At 42.2% G+C, this 17,109-nt stretch overlaps 1 protein-coding gene across 2 annotated transcripts in view; it reads right to left on the bottom strand.

Moving 5' to 3' along the window:
- The window catches only part of SOX5 (SRY-box 5), a 271,463-nt gene that overhangs the window by 50,332 nt on the left and 204,022 nt on the right, over window positions 1–17,109 (bottom strand). For both annotated transcript variants that reach the window (XM_026035780.1, XM_026035781.1), the window contains exon 9: window positions 3,703–3,849. In XM_026035780.1, the coding sequence (XP_025891565.1) occupies window positions 3,703–3,849 (147 nt within the window). The remainder of the gene's footprint in view (window positions 1–3,702; window positions 3,850–17,109) is intronic.

Raw genomic sequence — 17,109 nt, 5'->3', positions numbered from 1 at the left:
CTCTGTTTCTTAAATCAGTTTTTCTGGCACGGAGATTTCTTCTTGGAAGAACGTACAGCACCAGCTCAGTTTCCTAACCAAAACCTGACAGAATGTGCAGCACGGCGTAATGGCACCTCCACTCCATGGTCTCCTGAAAGATACAGCACGGAAACCTGGGAAGGGAACGAATCCGTCCATTCCAGGTCACATCTGCTGAAAGGCAAGTGGGACAACGGAAAACGCCAGGTCAGCCTGCCCAGCACAGTGCTCAAACACTGGTGAGGACCACTGATAAAAGGTTTGCCAACACGGMGGGTTGCCAAGGTCTTAGAGGAGTCTCAGGGATGTGCTCAAGTCTTACTAGATTTAAAGGATGATCCTTGGCAAATTCCCCCTCATGCTTCTCAGCGTTTCTAGAGCCAGCAGTTGTTCCATCTGCTGCCGGGGCCGACTTTGAAGAATCCTTGCAAAGAGCAGCAGAGCAACTCTGAYGTGCTACGCGAGGGAGAAAACACAGCTTTTCAGAAGTGACCTAGATGTTTGCCAGGAGCTTGACACACTCTCAGGTAAGGCTGTCTCCTTGTCTCCAAACACTTGAGTGTATTTCCAAAGCGGTGCCAGTGTAAACTGTGGGCTGAAAATAGGGATTCGGCAAACAGCATCCACTGCAAGCTTGTCTGAGGCATTAGCTGTTCATCCGTGGGAGCTTGATGTGCGGTGACTCACCGAGCAAGACCACCAGGAATTAACTTCATGGATCAGGCTGCTGCTGGGAGGGGGAAAGGCTGTGAAGCTCAGGCAGATACTCCTTAGCAACAGCTTTAAAGAAGCAGCGAGCACAATAAACTTTGGGAAATGCTGAACACAAACAGCCTTTGAAAAAAGCAATGGAAGAGGCAAGCTAAGGTGCACGGTTTCCACACACAAGCTCCAGCCCCTGCAACTAGCAGAGATTTACCAGTGTATTTTCTAAGCCAGGCCATTTCATTATTGTGTAAGCTTTATTCTAATTACTGTAGGCACTAGAAAGGTTCCTTTGCCATTTAGTATGATAAATAATGGTGCTTCCAGGCTGGAGTTCAAAGCTCAGCGTAGCGTTCGCACAACACCACAGGCAGGTCAGGTGACCTTTCTCCAATTCCCCTCTCTCCGGTGCCGAGGACAGACGAAGTGATATGTCTGTCATACGCCATTACCATTAGAACAGAATCTTGTTCTTTTATTACAACTGAACTCCGCCGGATTTCTCAGCAGGAATGCTAAGTGAAATCAATGTCTTGGATTTCCAGGCTGAGCTTGGAGGTCACAGCCACTCTATCATTTCTCAGCATTATCCTTTCTCTTTCTCGCGCTCTCTCTCGGAGCCTCCAACTGGCACGCAGCAGATTGAAAACAGCATGCATCACAGGGCTCACGCTGCACGATTTTACAGCCTTTTGGAGCCCCCTTCCTTTCCTCGTGGCCCATTCTTTTTTTTTTCTTTTTTTTTCTAAATTTGCAAATAAGTTTTGTTTGCGTCCTTCTACAGAGCTGCAAGCCAACGGCGCTGAGCACCTAAGGAAAGGAAAAAGCAACAAAACACACRGGGGAACAGAGCTGATTTTGACAGCTGCCAGTAAGACGGTTGTGCTTGATGTTACCACTAGATATGGCAGGCCTACAGTTGCCACAAAATAAATACTGGGTCCCCTCAGATCTCATCAGACAGGCTGTTTGTGCTGGCAAGATCCAAAAACAACATGGGGATTTTAAGTGTAGTGCATCTAGTAAGCCGCTACGCAYACACAAAAACCCCTTGTAAAATGCACAAAAATCTCTTATTAACCATAGACATGACATTTTGGGGAAAAAAGTACCATCCAACACTGCCTGACTTTGTGACTGCTAGCTGTACAGTATACAAAAGAAGAGGCCGAGCCAAGGACAAACTTGAGAAAGTCAGAAAGTCTGTAGCGCGGAGAGGAGAAAGGAAGCGTACACACTAAGTTGGATCCATTAACTCAACAGCCACTAGTTCCACCTAGTTCCACCTCTTTTATTCTTTGAACATACATCTCATGGAGTTGACAATGGCATTATTTATTTGTCTGGCTATTTTTAATCTTTGCCACTTTACTGTTAGGGTAAAAATGAAGACACTGCTGTCAATTCAAGGAATCCTTTCTGACAAGATAAAGGACATGGACAGCGTGCCAGAGGACACTAACAAAAAGAAAGGACACATTTTTACCAAGCTCTTGCTGTCACTTTAATGGGACTGCTTTTTCCCTGAACTCCTCAGCTAAATTCTCACCAGATGTTTTGAAACATTAATATTTGCCATTCAGTTGTGACCAGYTACCTGAGCTTCGTTGTGGAATATACTGAGCACATCTTATTCTACCTATTTAACAAGGTGGTCTTTAGCAAAACACAGAAACAACTCAAAAATTAAGTTTTTTAGAGGTACAGTAATAGCAGCTGACATTTTCAAAAGCAAATAACTTAGGAACACGCATCCCATTAAGCAGCATGCTTCAAAATAATTKAGTGACTTTTGAAATTTTTCTTTAGAGAATTTTTTTCTGTATAGACCTGATTCTGAGAGACTTCAGGCATGTTTATGTATTCGGTTAGTCCCATTTGTTGCCACTGGAGGAGTCCTACCTAGAAAGCAAATTCAGTATGTTCCTTTTGGAAACAACCTTTAATGACTAGTTCAGATTTTTCAGCAGTCATTTTATGGGCAAGTACAACAGCAACAACAACAACAAAAAAGGGAAAAAATTGCTGAATCAAACCTATAACAGTACTTTCAGGATGAGCARTAATGAAAGATGAAAACAAAAAAGAAATATTCACCAGATCTTATCACATGCATTTGTTCAGTTGATTTAGCAGAAGGGGAAGAAAATGTTTGTCTCTAACTTAGGACATTGATTTCAACCGTCTTACTCAGTTGAGATGCCAACATGTTGGAATATTGCTGCACAGGACCTTCAACATGCAAAGGAAACAATTATGTATCTCATCAACTGCAAGGCAAGCAACTTGGTGAGAAATCACAGAACCCGAATTACCTCCGCTGGGCCAGCAAAGAAAGGCTGGACATATTTTGTGTCTTGCTTCTCGCTGTACCTAACTTGTCATCCACTGGCAGCGACCTCTTAAACCAGTAAGGATCTAATTGCCCAGCCACCACCATGAGTAAGAGTTAATCACTTTATGAACAGTTTCAAGCCTGCTCTATGATACAACACACACTGATTTAGATACTTATTCTTCCATAGACTCCCACTGAGCCCCCCGGACACAATCTGGCTGCTGCCAAGATGTCCCTTTGCTTCCCATCCTTTGCTAACCTAGCCTAGCTACCCTAACCTAGCCTAGCTCCGAGGATGGCACTGACAGYTGCATGCTGGCACAGGAGGCCGCTGACCTCCACCGGCTGCCKGTTACCAAAGACGGAGGAAACAACAGCCCGTTGGCTATGGCACTGCAAGGGAATCCATGGCATCTTGGTTGAGGTGGTACCACTGAGGTGGTCCTGAGGTAGTACTCACTGTTGACTTCACTGTTCTCCCACTGTAAAAACGGCACGGAAGAAATTGTCTTATTTCCTAAAGCCGTCATGAGAACAAAGGTGCCTGGGACTGCGTGGTACCCAGGTACCACCCGGGAAGAGGCTGTGCAAGCAGCAACGCTGTGAGAGACGCCGTGCGCCGGGGCCCGGCTGCCTACCTTGCTTTTGGGTGGAGGGCTGCTTGTGCTCTTGTCTGCGTGGATGCTGGTAGGGGATACAGCAGCACCGAGGTTCCCCTGGGGCAGGCCAGGTATCTTGCCTCCCGGAGACACTTGCATTGCAGCAAGTTGGGCAGCATACAATTGCTGTGTGAAAAACCCAGAGAAAAAAAGGAGAGAGGAGAAAAAGAAGAAGACAGGAGAGAGAGAGAATGAGACACCATCAATTAATAAATAATCTTCCAAAACCTTCTTCTACTGCAGATACTCTATTTTCTTTCTGATCACATTTCTTATCACATTGGCACATTTCAATTCAAGAGCAGTCATCTCAATTTTTGTGACTCATTCCTCAGGGGACAAATGACAGACATCCCCCTGAGAAATGTCCCAGCTTCCATGTGTGTCCAGGGATTCAAAGCACGCAACAAAAGCTAAGCTTCATGGTTTGCCAGAGCCACGGGGCAATCTTTGTCTTCTTGAGAGGCTTTAACCATAACAGCATCCCCAACAATATCACACATCAACCACTGTGGGATTCACACGATGCCTGCTCTGATGGGCTCTCAGACACCACTTGACATCTCTCTACCTTACTTGCTGTCTTTGTGTCATCCACACAGGTTATAAGGCACAGGTCTGGGGCAGAAAATTCAAAGCTTTGTTTTTCCTTAGCACTTACTGCAAGAGGATCCACTGGCTCCTGAGATATCACAAGAGTCAATGTAAGTATATAAGTATTAATGGTAGTGTATTGCTCGTCAGTAACTATAAGTTCCAATAAAGGTTGAGATCTCCTTTTGATAGATGTAAAAGTGGTACAGGGTGGGAATGACTTTCCCCCTCAAAACCAAACCACGAAGCCACTTTAGACATAGACTTGATTATTAGCATGCGAGTCCTTGCAATCACAGTCATCTCTTGAAAGTTAAGCACTGGAGTAAGAACTTAATGGACAGAGAGAAAACAAGTCAACTAGCTGGGCCTGGAAGTTTCCCTGACCTTAAAAAAAAAAAAAAAAAAAAAAAAAAAAGTGGAGAAAATAAACACGATGGCAGGAGAGGCAGCGACTGTTGGTGTTTTATAGAGAGAGGGGAATTCAAGTGAAGTCAAATAGAAGGTGGATGCTTGAGAGAGCAGGCAATGTAATAACAAAGGGTTTTCACTCCTCAGTCACAGTATCAGTTTCCAAAACTCATGCTCTGTATTATTTGAGCTGTGCAGTACATTTGTAATGTGTAACACTGAGCAGTGGCACATTCTGCCCGCAGGTATGAAACAAAGCTTCTGAGATGCAACATGACAAGCAATAACATGCAGAAACGTGGGTTTGGACGTGAAAAAAACAGGCAGCATCAGTATGACTAGTCTAAGACAGCCTTGTTAGTGTTGTTTTGTTGTTTTCCTGGTGGTTTTTAGTTTATAGATAGGCTGATAAGAACAAAAGTCAGATGGGAGAGCCCAACAGAATGCTAACCCTCCCCAGCACGCTTGAAAGATGATACAGACTCGGTGTGGTCCGACTTCCAGGGGATTTTTCACACATGTGTGTGAGAACAGCACAGGGACACCAGCAGTGAGTGTCCAGAGCACGGGTCCTGTACAGTGTACAGTGCAGGGGTCCTGTACAGGGTACAGTGTCCTGTAACAAACACTCACGGTTGCCACATGCTCYGCTTTGCTGCTCTGGGTCTAGGACAACTCACTAGCGGGTGCGGAAAGGAGTGTCCATCACTCCGACCCTGGACAAAGCCAATTCTAGATCTTTTGCATAATTAAAAGCACCTCCTTTCTGATCTTCTAAGTGCAATCAGTTAGGCAGCAAGCCCTTACTTATTTCTTTTCACTCCTATTCTTTTCAGACTTTCTATTCTATTCAGCTTTGAATCCTTTTAATTTCTCTTTTTCTACTTTGATCACTGCTTGTTCCTTGTCTTAGTGTACTTCTTAATCACCATTTATGTATTCCTTTCTGCTTATTCTCCCTCTGCTTCCCTATCATCCATTCATGCATCCTCTCTCCCTGCCTCTTCCCCTAATTTACTTACTCATTTATTCTGTGTGTTCCCCACCCAGGCAGAGGCAATTGGATGCAAATCACACAGATAAAAATAATCAAAAACAATCCGGCCACAAATCAGTCACAGATTCAAATACATGTATTTATAAGCTGACACTCATATCCATTCATTCTTTGAAAAGAAGACTGAATCCAGCAGTAATATAGGGAGAAGGAATAAGTGCTTGTGTGAACCAAAGATGAAGTATTGCAGCATGCAGTTGAAGGAAAACAAGCCTATTTTTATGTATGAATTAATATAGCAGAAGGGCAACAGTATTTAAAGAAACAGTATACAAAGCTAGCGTGCAGCTCAATATAATCAGACTCTGGTCACAACAGGGTGAATTCCAGCTTTTCCCTTTCCTTTTGCTCCCCATTCAAAAAATGACAAAATGTATCGATGCAAGCATGGGAGAAAGACAAAAGAAAGCAGAAGGGCAGGAAAGGTCCAGGCTTGTTGAGAACCTGAAGCCGGGGTACAGCAGATAGTAAGAGGACAAAGTTTGAAAAGAGGTTAGATGTCAGAAGATGTCTAGTCCACAAGCAGAAGTAAAAACAGTGAAGTTGGTCTGGACACGCGGCAGTCTGAGCCAAAAGAAGATCAGTGACAGGAGAGAGCGTGTAGGAGAGGACTGGAGGAGGTCTGCTGAGGACACAGCCTCCTGCACGTGCCCCATTTCTGTAAGCCTTTGAGGAAAAACTTTCAAAGAGAATCCTCAGCTCCAACAGAAAGCAAAACCTCTGCCTCAGATACAGCCTTCAGCCCTCTGCTGAGCTCCAAACACTGAATCACAAGCACTGGGCTATAAATCATACGAAATACAATTAGAAATTATGCTGTCCAGGGATCTGTGCCATCTTACACCCGTTCCGTGATCACGGAGAACTATGTGGAAAGCCATGATGCCTTTTTGCAGCTTATCATCAAACACCATTTTGATAATCTACGCAAACCAGATGATGACACCAAGTACAGAGGCAGAGATGCCTTCCCCAGTCTGCAGCAATCAGAGAGGAAGGAAACCTCAAACTCTCTGCTTTGCAGAAACTTCTGTCTTCCTGCTATCAGATTTAACTATTTAACTCATTTTTAGGCGTAAAAACAAAGATTAAAGAAGTTTTATAAGACATCCCTGTGAAGACTCACCTCTGAAGAGGTCTCTTCCTACAACTAACTTGAGAAATGGCAAAGGCCTGGGCTCTGACCATTAAAATTAGTCCTGCACCCCCACCCATTTCAAGGAAAAGGACAGAACCGCACATTATGCAGCACATTCCTTAGACTGTCAATATTTTTGAGCTTTGACATTATTGAACTTGTCTGCTCACATTTAGTTGTTTTAGGACATGATGACCTTTAGTTTAGACCCAACAAAAGGGCACTGGTGTGACCATGTGCTGTGAATCAAGATGGCTAAATGACAACAATTTAGGCATCCATTTCATAAACTACACCCAAAGAATACACCAATAGCTTCCCATTTTGAAACAGCCCATGGGTCCGAAAAGTGTCATTAGTCTTCATGATGAAATATTTGTGTTGATTTTAACAGCAAAGAAAGCAAGGCCTCAAAAGGGAAAGGAAAATGAAAACATATTCTGTGTCATTGCTGTAGTACACTGCTCTTTGGCCTTGTGAACACCAAACTGGGAATCCTCAAGTCACTTATGCAACTTTCAGTTAACCCCAAACCCCAAACGCCAGTTCTARCACTCAGGGAGGTCATTTTGCTAAATTATAACCCATGCAGGAATTTCAGTGCATAGGCTCTTGACTGATTTATTATAACCAAGGCATTCAGYTGAAAACAGTGAGCTGCTATTGCTTCAATCAAGTTTATTTTTGCTACGTATGACAAATAAAATAAGGATAATATTATGCATTTAAGAAGACAGTTAATACTCCCTCAAAAGGCAGAACTGGGCTTCTGAAAAAGCAATTAAAATGTAACATCTATTGTTTGTTTATAACTAAACAACTCTCTTTCAGCTGCTCTGCTCATGTGCAATACTGCATGCCTGGGTAATGTTTTCTCATTAACCTCATATGAAAATCTGCGTGGCAGCAAAATCTTCAGTACAAAAGCACAATTTGATACACTTCAAAATGAGCAGGAGGCATAGCTATTTTTATAATGTTGCCCCTCAGTTCTTAAGCTATTAAACAAAAATTCCCACTTCTCCCTAGGTCAGCACCCAAACCATTCATAATTCTTCCAATATATTAAAGAGAAATATTCAGCTGAACTCTCCAAACAGACGAGCTCTAACCGCTCTTGGCTCCATGACAGTGTAGTACATCAATAGCAAAGCCTTAAGGATAGACCGGCTTTGAAAACTTTCCCTTGGGCATTGTTGTTACATGTTAACAATGCTCATTACGGCTTTGAGGGTTCACTAAAAATGAAATCTTGTTCTATTAATATGGAAAATGAGAATGAGATTTAATAGCCATTTTTAAAAGGGTTGAACAAAGTGTTAGCAACTACGTAGTACAGACAGTTGATTCAAACACGTATGTGCATTGGGTTAACACCATCTTTTTATTAAAATATTTTTATTAGTGAACAGTATAGATTAAGATCATTTCTTCAACACACACACACACACAAAAAAAAACACATGCAAAGAAAAAAAAAAAACAGGCAGCAAAAGAAAACAAAGCAGTTAGTGCAACATTGGGTTCTCATATAAACCAGTTCTTCAGCGGAGCTACCACAGTGATGAATTCACAAACCACTGTGCTTAAACGATTGGAACTGTTGACTGATTCAACACTTTTCTGTTTCCTTCTAAGACCCATCATTAAAAATACACACATGAATGGCCCTGTTCTGACTTCACAGATTTGATGGCTTTCATTTTTGCATAATCTAGATGAAAAAAAAAATGATATAAATTGAGATTCTCCCATTCAGAGCACATGAATTTTCTTTACCTCAAATTTTATGTTTGTATGAAAAGTGCAAGAAAGGTGTATGGTTATAGCAGAAAGAATTACTTTTGGATCTGTTCAGTCTGTTTTTTATAAAAGTAGTAATGATAACAGGGAAAAAAGAATTCACTCAGAACAAACAATTGGCACATATCCTGCCATTAAATAGGTTTTTAAAGCAGTGGAAAGGTAGAGAAGATGGCAATTACAGACACCAGAATTCAGGCTGCCCTTATCCATGATTGGTAGAAATTCTTTCTAGATCTTATATGAGAGTWCTTCATCTAGTTCTTTATAACAGATATGAAAGGCATATTTTTTTCATCTTCTCTACGCCTGAGTTTCCTTCAAGGTTGCTAGYCCAGCATTTCAAAGGGCCACACTAATCACTCAAAACTTCATCAAACGCTTTAAAGTGCAATTTGTTTGAACCAACTTGGGGATCCGCAGAAAAGAATAGTACTTCAACACAAATTCATTAAGATCCCTTAAAACCTGGCCCAAAGGGTCAGGCTGAGTTATACTGTGTTTCCATGTTTGAGCTTCCTAGCTTTCATTTTGGGACATTTTAAGATAAAARCAAAACAGTTTAACATCCTAGGATGTACTTTATTTTATTTTGTCCTTAGAATTTTGAAGAGAGTTGGCCAATTCCTCTATATACTGTATGTCTTTGTCACATATAWTTACTAAAAGAAATTGCCCTGTTTCCCTGAGGAATACATAGGTCTGACAGAGTCTGTCCACTCCTCTGATAGGGCAATATGTAAAAGCATTTCCCTTCTTTACCAAGTCAGAAAAACAAAAAACATAAATATACACAGGATGGATGCATTTGCCTAAAAATTGTGGACCACACAGGGACGATGGAAGATTCACCACATGTTGAAAAGCTGCAGTGTTCTTTCCTCTAGCCACTGTAACCAAGTGAGTTCCTGTGAGAGAGCAAACTAGGTCTCCTCTAATTTCTTTAGTCTAGGGGAGAAGGACAGGTAAATAAATCATGAATCAAGGAACAACAATAAATATTTGGTGGTTAGGGCTGGACAAAATGAAACTAGATGAAAAATATTCCACTTTTTAACCAGAAATTGTGGGCAAGACTCTGAAGAACTAGAGAAATGGCAGAGTCTTTGTCTCTTGATGTCTCAGTCAAGATCAGATGTGTTTCTGGAAGATGAACTTTAAACAAAGAATTTGTTATACCCACTACAAAGGTAAATGATGAAATTCTATGTCTCGTTTTGTCAGGCCAGACAATCTATTAGTCTCTCCAGCCTTAAAGAAATCTAAGTCTTCAAAAGAAACCTTAAGAAAAACAAGTTCTCATTAGAAAAACTGTAAAGCATTCACAAATAGAACAAGACTTCATTTATACGCTCCTTGCATGCAAGTTACAAGCACGGCCTTGTAACCAGCATCTCTCCCCTATTAGAAAAACACTGCTTTGAGAATCGGCGACCACACGTCTCCAGAAAGGTATGATCCTGGGAGCTGATTGCTGTGGTTCCAGGGCCACAGCCCGTATTCCCGAGGATAGCYCTGCTTAGCCCATGCCAGACTGCTCTGCTCCGATTTGGAACTTGCCTGCTACGACAGCCTGGACAACCTTGGCACGCAGGCACAAGGCTAGGAGCCCRGGTCACCGAAAAGCCAAACGAGCTGCAGGGCTGTGTTTGGAGTAACAGAAACCTCCATCACCACCGCCYTACATTCAAAATACTGCTGAGCAGTGGATAAAGGAAGAAAACTGCTAAAAAAACAAGGAGTTTTGATGTTTAGGACAACGTTYTGAGCTAAATCCAAGCTACGCTAAATTCAGTTTTCCTAAAAAGCAGCCTTCAGTTCTGTGAGTGGAGAAGTGGTATGCAAACACTGGCAAGGTGAGAACCAGCACCCAAGAAAGACCTCAAAATGCTGGCCGGTCTTGGTCACACAGGATACTGCAGGAAACTCTTGATTAGAGCCTAGACCTCATGGCTCCTTTGTCCCATGCCTTAAAAACAAGACAATCCTTCTACAGGATGTAACTGTAGAAACTTATCAATAGACACTTCCTATCGGGGCTAATAAGATCTGCTAGTTTCTGTGATAAAATATCATTGTAAACTGTGTGCTTAAGATAGTCTGCTCTTTACACATTAGGAGTTTTTAACTGGAAAACTGCCCAAGTGGCCTACATATTCATACATACCATATTCACACCATATGACAGTAATTGAAATAGAGTGACTATATGGCATGCATATTGGAGGGAAAACTTGATAAAGTCTTCTGGAAAAAGCTTGTTGGATGAAATGTTGCAGATGAATATCGTGTCCCTTTCAGGGAAAGTAATAAATACTCTACAAATAGGAAGAAAGCAACCAACAATTTACCCCTACTCGTAGTTTGTTGCACAGCACCAGAACATAATGAATCCTTGCTGTCATTACCAGCATTTATTCCTATGCCAATAGATTTTTTGGGGGGGATTGTGGAGGGAAAGGAGGGGAATAAAAGATGGAACTAGGAAAGAAGATAAGAGATAGTCCCTTTAAAGTATACACTGAAAAAAGCCATCCTTCTGCAATATACTTATTAAGGGAAGTATAGCAAAATGGACAGCAATAACGTAGCAGCCCACGAAACAACAGGGATGTGTAACTTAAGACGGTGCAGATGCTTATCATGTAAACTGCAATCCCCTTATCAGGAGCTGGCCCTCTTATAATGAAGACGAAGTGTTTGCGGGATGGTTCCACACGGAGACTCCTATGTCTATACAGTTTTTCTATTAGATACTTGGAATCAGTAAAGTGGCGCAGACGTTATAGTCTTGCAGGAAAAGAAAACTCAGTGTTGCCCGTTTGTTTACAAGTATGCTTCCCAAGAGCTTATTTTGTGATATATCTGGATTTTTGGCAACTAACTCAGAGCACCTGACTTCAGTAAATGTAATTTCCCATTTGAGAGTGGAAAATTCTCTGAGCAGCCATTAGACAAAATACTTATTTCATATTACATTGCTTGACTGGTACTGTATATAATCATTCATTGTTTTCCATTAAGTGACTACAGTGGTTAATAAGCAAACACTGCCAGCAGATTTACTGTAAATAAGGTTTGATATATTTCAGATTGTTGAGCTATAATTAAGGCATTTCACTATTTTATACACATCTCCTTAAGTGACTCCTTTTTTTTTTTTAATAGATTTTCTGTTTGTATTTTAAAGTTTCTCTATTCAGYAGGGAATTAAGTCAGGAAAACTCTGCCTGCTGTAGGACTGGTATTGAATTCATTACTTCAAATCTGAATACTCTGCTTCTGCCAAAATTAAGAGCAAATCTCATGCTAAAATGATTAAGGTCAACAGCATTTCTTACTGTTCGAGAACACAAAACTGTTCTCTCAAATCGGGTATCAGGTTTTCACATGCTGACCCTCACAAGACTCTCAGGTGTATTCCTGGCATTCCTTCACTCCTCTTCAGGAATGAAGTACAGAAACAGGCATTTTGCAGTACCTGTGGACCACAGCCCCCAGCCTGCTCTAAAAAATGTTTCATGAGAAACTGAAGTCCTAAAATACTGAATTTCATCCTTACTGGCTGCAGAATGAAGCCAAGCATCTGCCAGACGCACCTGAGACATCATCCTAGTATAATGAGGGAGGAGAGGGCAAGAAATGAGTGCAATAAAAAACAATTGCAAAAATTTCACTTAGATATTTTTTCCTGTGTACTTCCTAAAGCTCTTCCATGAACCAGTCTCCACTGGTTAATTAGGACATCAAATAGCAAAATGAGAACCACAGTCTTTCTACTATTTTGCCATTGACACTAAGAACATTTCCAAGGCAGGGTAGTCAAGCAAGTGGATCTGTTGTCACTGAAAATATAAATTAACACTGTTCCTTGGTTATCTGATGTGTACGTGAGCACAGTGACAGCTACTCAACTCATTCAAAAGCTTAATTTGCTCTTTGAACTGAGCTGTATTACCCGGTCAAAGGGTCTGGATAAAGGTACAGGAGACAGCGTGACAAACTCTTACTCCATCCTAAGCAACTTTCACCAGAGCCCACGCTCAGCTGTAGCTACTCTCTTTCAGTCTGAGCAGAGATTAAACAATGTGGCATTTGTGCCTTAGAGGGAACCAAGGGCTGTTTCTGCTGCTTCCCCTTGTGCCAAGCCTCCCTGCAAAGCACACAGTGAGGAGGAAGTAGAGGCAGGTGAAGAATAGAGAAAAGGAGAGGATGGTGATGGAGAGATCAACTGAATTGTGGAAGGAAATTTGCTTCTTCCCTGAGAGCCGAACTAAAACAAATTCATCCCTAGAATGGCTCTAAAGAATTATTTTCCCTTTGCCTTTTTCCTGTCAGAGAGTGCTAATAGGATGCGTCACGGCCTCTTTATTCCCTTAAAAAAAAAGTTCTTTTATTTTAGGAGGTGGAAAAAAGGCCAGGAGAAGAATGTCAGTCCTTCTGGAGTGCTAGCTATCCRGCTTACTTTCAGCCTTTTAATGCCCGTTAAATGTGAAACCTAAGGGCTTTTGCACTGCAGAAAACTCTAAAATAAATCCAGATAGACTTAACTAGAATCTATTTCTGAGATTCTCCAGGAATCCTCCTTTACCTTTCATGCAGTTTTCGTTCACCTTCATTCCCTTACAGGCACATTTCCAGACTCCTCCAGAAGGCTGTCTAGGCCTACCTTTCCTTGTGGGATCCTGTGGTGCAGTCAAGAGCGGGGCACCAGAACACTGACCGTGCCAGCAGCACATTGTGACCCCCTTTCCATAGGGGCRGAAGACAGGACCAAGACGGTGTAAAGCTCCAACCCACCGGTACATTTCCTTTGGCTTTGACCCTCCCACTCTCTCTCTATAACAAAGTGTTTCTTGTTGTTCTAGGTACTGCAAAAAGCGAAGCTTGCAGAATAGGTCAGACTTCCTAGACCTATGTGGAAACTACCAAAACTCAGTCAGACCTATAGGGAAACTGTAATTCCAACTGAAAATGCGGAAACGGGTCCAACTCTGCTGTAAAACTTCTCGAGTCTCACCGAATATTTGAACAAACCTGGTTTGTGTTTCAACCTAGAAACCAGCTGAATTTTGCCCCGCTCTGAACAGTCAAGAGAGAATCTGATTCACTTTAAACTGAAAGCACCCACAGAGATGCCTACCCGCAAACTAGCCCCATTAATACAAGCTGAATCACTTAGATGCTTAAAAACATAAAAATGTTGACCTGGGATGCTTGGGATTACTAGATGACAGGCTGCAAAGAGGAGATATGTGATAGGGGGCTTTACTGTAGAAGTCTCTGGGGAATGCTAAGAGAGTACAAATGTACTTAATTAACTTACTTTGGAGTTTAAGCCCCACTTTAACAAAATGAAGTAGTCGAAACACAACTCAAGGACTGTTAAACCTTTTTATCCTTTGATTTCATGATAAAAAGGGTGTGGTCTGTAAAACACCCCCTCCAGAGCAGCCCATAAAGCTCCAGAGAGCCTGAAACCTCTGTGAAGCTTTGGCAAACGTCTCAGGAAATAACCTAAGAAGCTGCTTTCTGGTCCATCTCACTATTTCCATGCTTACACTGATGTAATGGGAAGAGCAACACTTTATATATTCCATTAGGACACGTTCAGTTTAATTCTTAGGGACTTTGTTCCCTCCACAGTGGTCTCTGGAAAAACATCGGAAATCCCTCCGGATTCCGTTTCGGACTCTCACTACAATGAAACCACAAGCATGAAGGTCCAACGACACTGCACGACCAGACTCAGCCCACGCAGGAGAAGCCTTGGATCCAGGCTGGAACTCAGGCCAACTTGCCTCCCTTGGCACATGCTGTACTCATGGTTTGAGGGGTTGTAGGCACAATAACATGAATGAAGGTCAAAGGGAATAAAATCCTTACCTCCTTGTTWCTGGATTTAGACAATGTGCTGTGCATCCCCCAAGCCTGGAGAGCGCGTGTATAAAGTGACCTGATCTGGAATTTCACGTTCACCTAGGAGGAATGCGACGGCTCACCGATCCACGTTGACAGTAACGAGCTGAAGCCCCATGTTCCCATGTAAAGTGTGAGCCTCCTACTTCTCAGAACCAAACAGACCCAGGGAGATTAAACGCAGTCAGAAAAGGCCACACTGAAGGCTTTTGCAACCAAAGGATTTCTGCCCACTGGCCTAACAGGTGCTACAAGGCGGCGAGCCCACGGGAGCATCTGCRTTTCCCTGCTCGCCTGCTTCCATCTCCGAGAACAGCACAAGGTGCAGGCTCTTCCAACCTACCTGCCTGCCAAGGTGCAGGGTCTTTCAACCTACCWGTCTGCAAGGGACTTCTCTCGACTTTAAGCGAGAGAGCAGTTTGCTCCTAAACCAGCCCTCAAAGTTAAACACACACATCCAGATGTGGGGAAGTCACTCCTGTTTTACAGGCAACAACGATGCCATTCACCGGCAACAGGGCTGCAATCTCATCTCCTGCCTTATAGGATGCTACATAAAACGTAGTCTAGAACAAGTGATGTATTAACACTAGTTAACAAGATCTATAATCCATTAGTACAAGTGATCCATTCAAGATCATTTATTAAAGTTGATTTTCACACCTGCTTGGAGGCACTGAATAAATAAAGACATAAAAAMTCCAGGCTCCTGAGTGAAAATGGTGCTTTTTGAAAAATTTCCCCTTTGTGCCAATTCTTAGAATGGGGCTTTTTATAACAAAACACTTTATAAAGTGGACATGCCTGTCCAAAAACATTATACACTGAAATAACTCTGCATTCTTATGAGACATTTTTCAATTGTTAATAATGTGACTAAGTTATAAAAGAGCTAATCCGCATTTTAAATTGTTCATCTGGAAATTTGGATTAGGAGAGAAAACCCAGCAATTTTTATGTTTGAGAAAGCAGTACCAAAACACTAAACTCTTTTCAATTCAAAACAACGGCCAAAATTGATGTAAAATCAAATTTTAAATTGCTTCTAGCTGAGTAGATGTCTTTTGTGAGGCAAAAGGGGTGGGAGGACCAAAGAGTTTGCAATGGAAATACCGAGAGGCTCTCGACTGTAGTCACGCTAACTATCAAGAGCTGCTATCCCGAAGTAATAACATTATCCAGAAATCTTTTTTCATTACCTCATTCCTAATGCCATCTCATTTTACTTGAGTTACTTGGGTCTGATGATGGGGTTAACGAGGGAGGAGGTGTTTGAGTGGGTGTGAATTAGGGGTGCTGCTAAAATAGAAGCTATTTTAACAGTTCTGTGTTTAATATAGCTCTGTAATTTTTTTTTTTTTCAGGTAAAATACTTGCATGTTCCAAGACTGACACTGTCTTTGGCAGAGCTCAGATAATACCTAAACATATTGATATTATACAGACTATTACAGACAGCTATGCCGCTATTCCATTTTTTCCTCCTCCGTTCTCCTCACCAGTCTAAAGCAACAGGAATGCTGAAGCTTCAGTTTCTTGTGTTCAGAAGTTTCCCTCAAAAATTTGGATATTTTACAGTGAACATAACAGAAAACACCACCAATAGCTTCTCTTCTTCTCTTCCTCCCCCTTCCCCGTGCTCCACAAGCCATCCTAACATACCGCTCAGCAATCCATTACAATATGTTCCAACATCTGCCTCCTCATATGATGTACGACCTATTTGATTGACCCTTTTTATGCTGCTCCAAGGCTGGCTGTTCCCTACAGTGGGAGGGTGAACCGTGCTCAGCGCTTCCTCCGCTAGTAACTGGGAAATGTATCGGGATTTCGGGAGGGACTGGGGGTGCCGGGCTGGGATCCTTCTTGTTGCTCCCCTTTGTGTGACAACCATCGGCTCCGCACGGGGTCCTCCTTTATCACCCATCACATGTCACGCTTCAATSCCAAGCAGGGAAGGTCTCCTGCGGGCTCGCCCATCTCCCGCTAATATATTAAACATTTCTGCCAATTAATTTTCTTTTTCCATGACCAGTATTACCCAGTGTTTGCGACTCCAGCGTGGGAAGCATGAATAATGCAAGGAAGAGAACAGTCCTCCATTACACAGGGACGCATCTTGTTTTTGCCAAAGTCAGCAATTGTAAAATATGTCTTAACCAATCCAGCTAATACCATGGCATAACCCACATGCGTAGGTTTTGGTCAAAATGATTGTGTTCACTATAAATTAACGGAGCATCTAAGGTAGCAAAAAAGCACATCCCAACGCTGCAGGCATGCGACACAATCCCTGCTCTCACCATCTATCTTTCTGTCATGTATTTAACTGCATTAACATATTTTAGAACCACAGCTGACTGTCCAAAGGCACTTGGCAAGAAATGGGAATAAATATGTCCATGAAAATGCAGAGGAGGGATGACCCACCAATCAATATGGTGAGATACCTCCTCTTCCCAAG

Source organism: Nothoprocta perdicaria, unplaced genomic scaffold, assembly GCF_003342845.1.
Source record: "Nothoprocta perdicaria isolate Ctin4 unplaced genomic scaffold, notPer1 scaffold_167, whole genome shotgun sequence".
Classification (NCBI taxonomy): Eukaryota; Metazoa; Chordata; class Aves; order Tinamiformes; family Tinamidae; genus Nothoprocta; species Nothoprocta perdicaria.
This window is presented reverse-complemented; position numbering and strand designations above follow the sequence as displayed.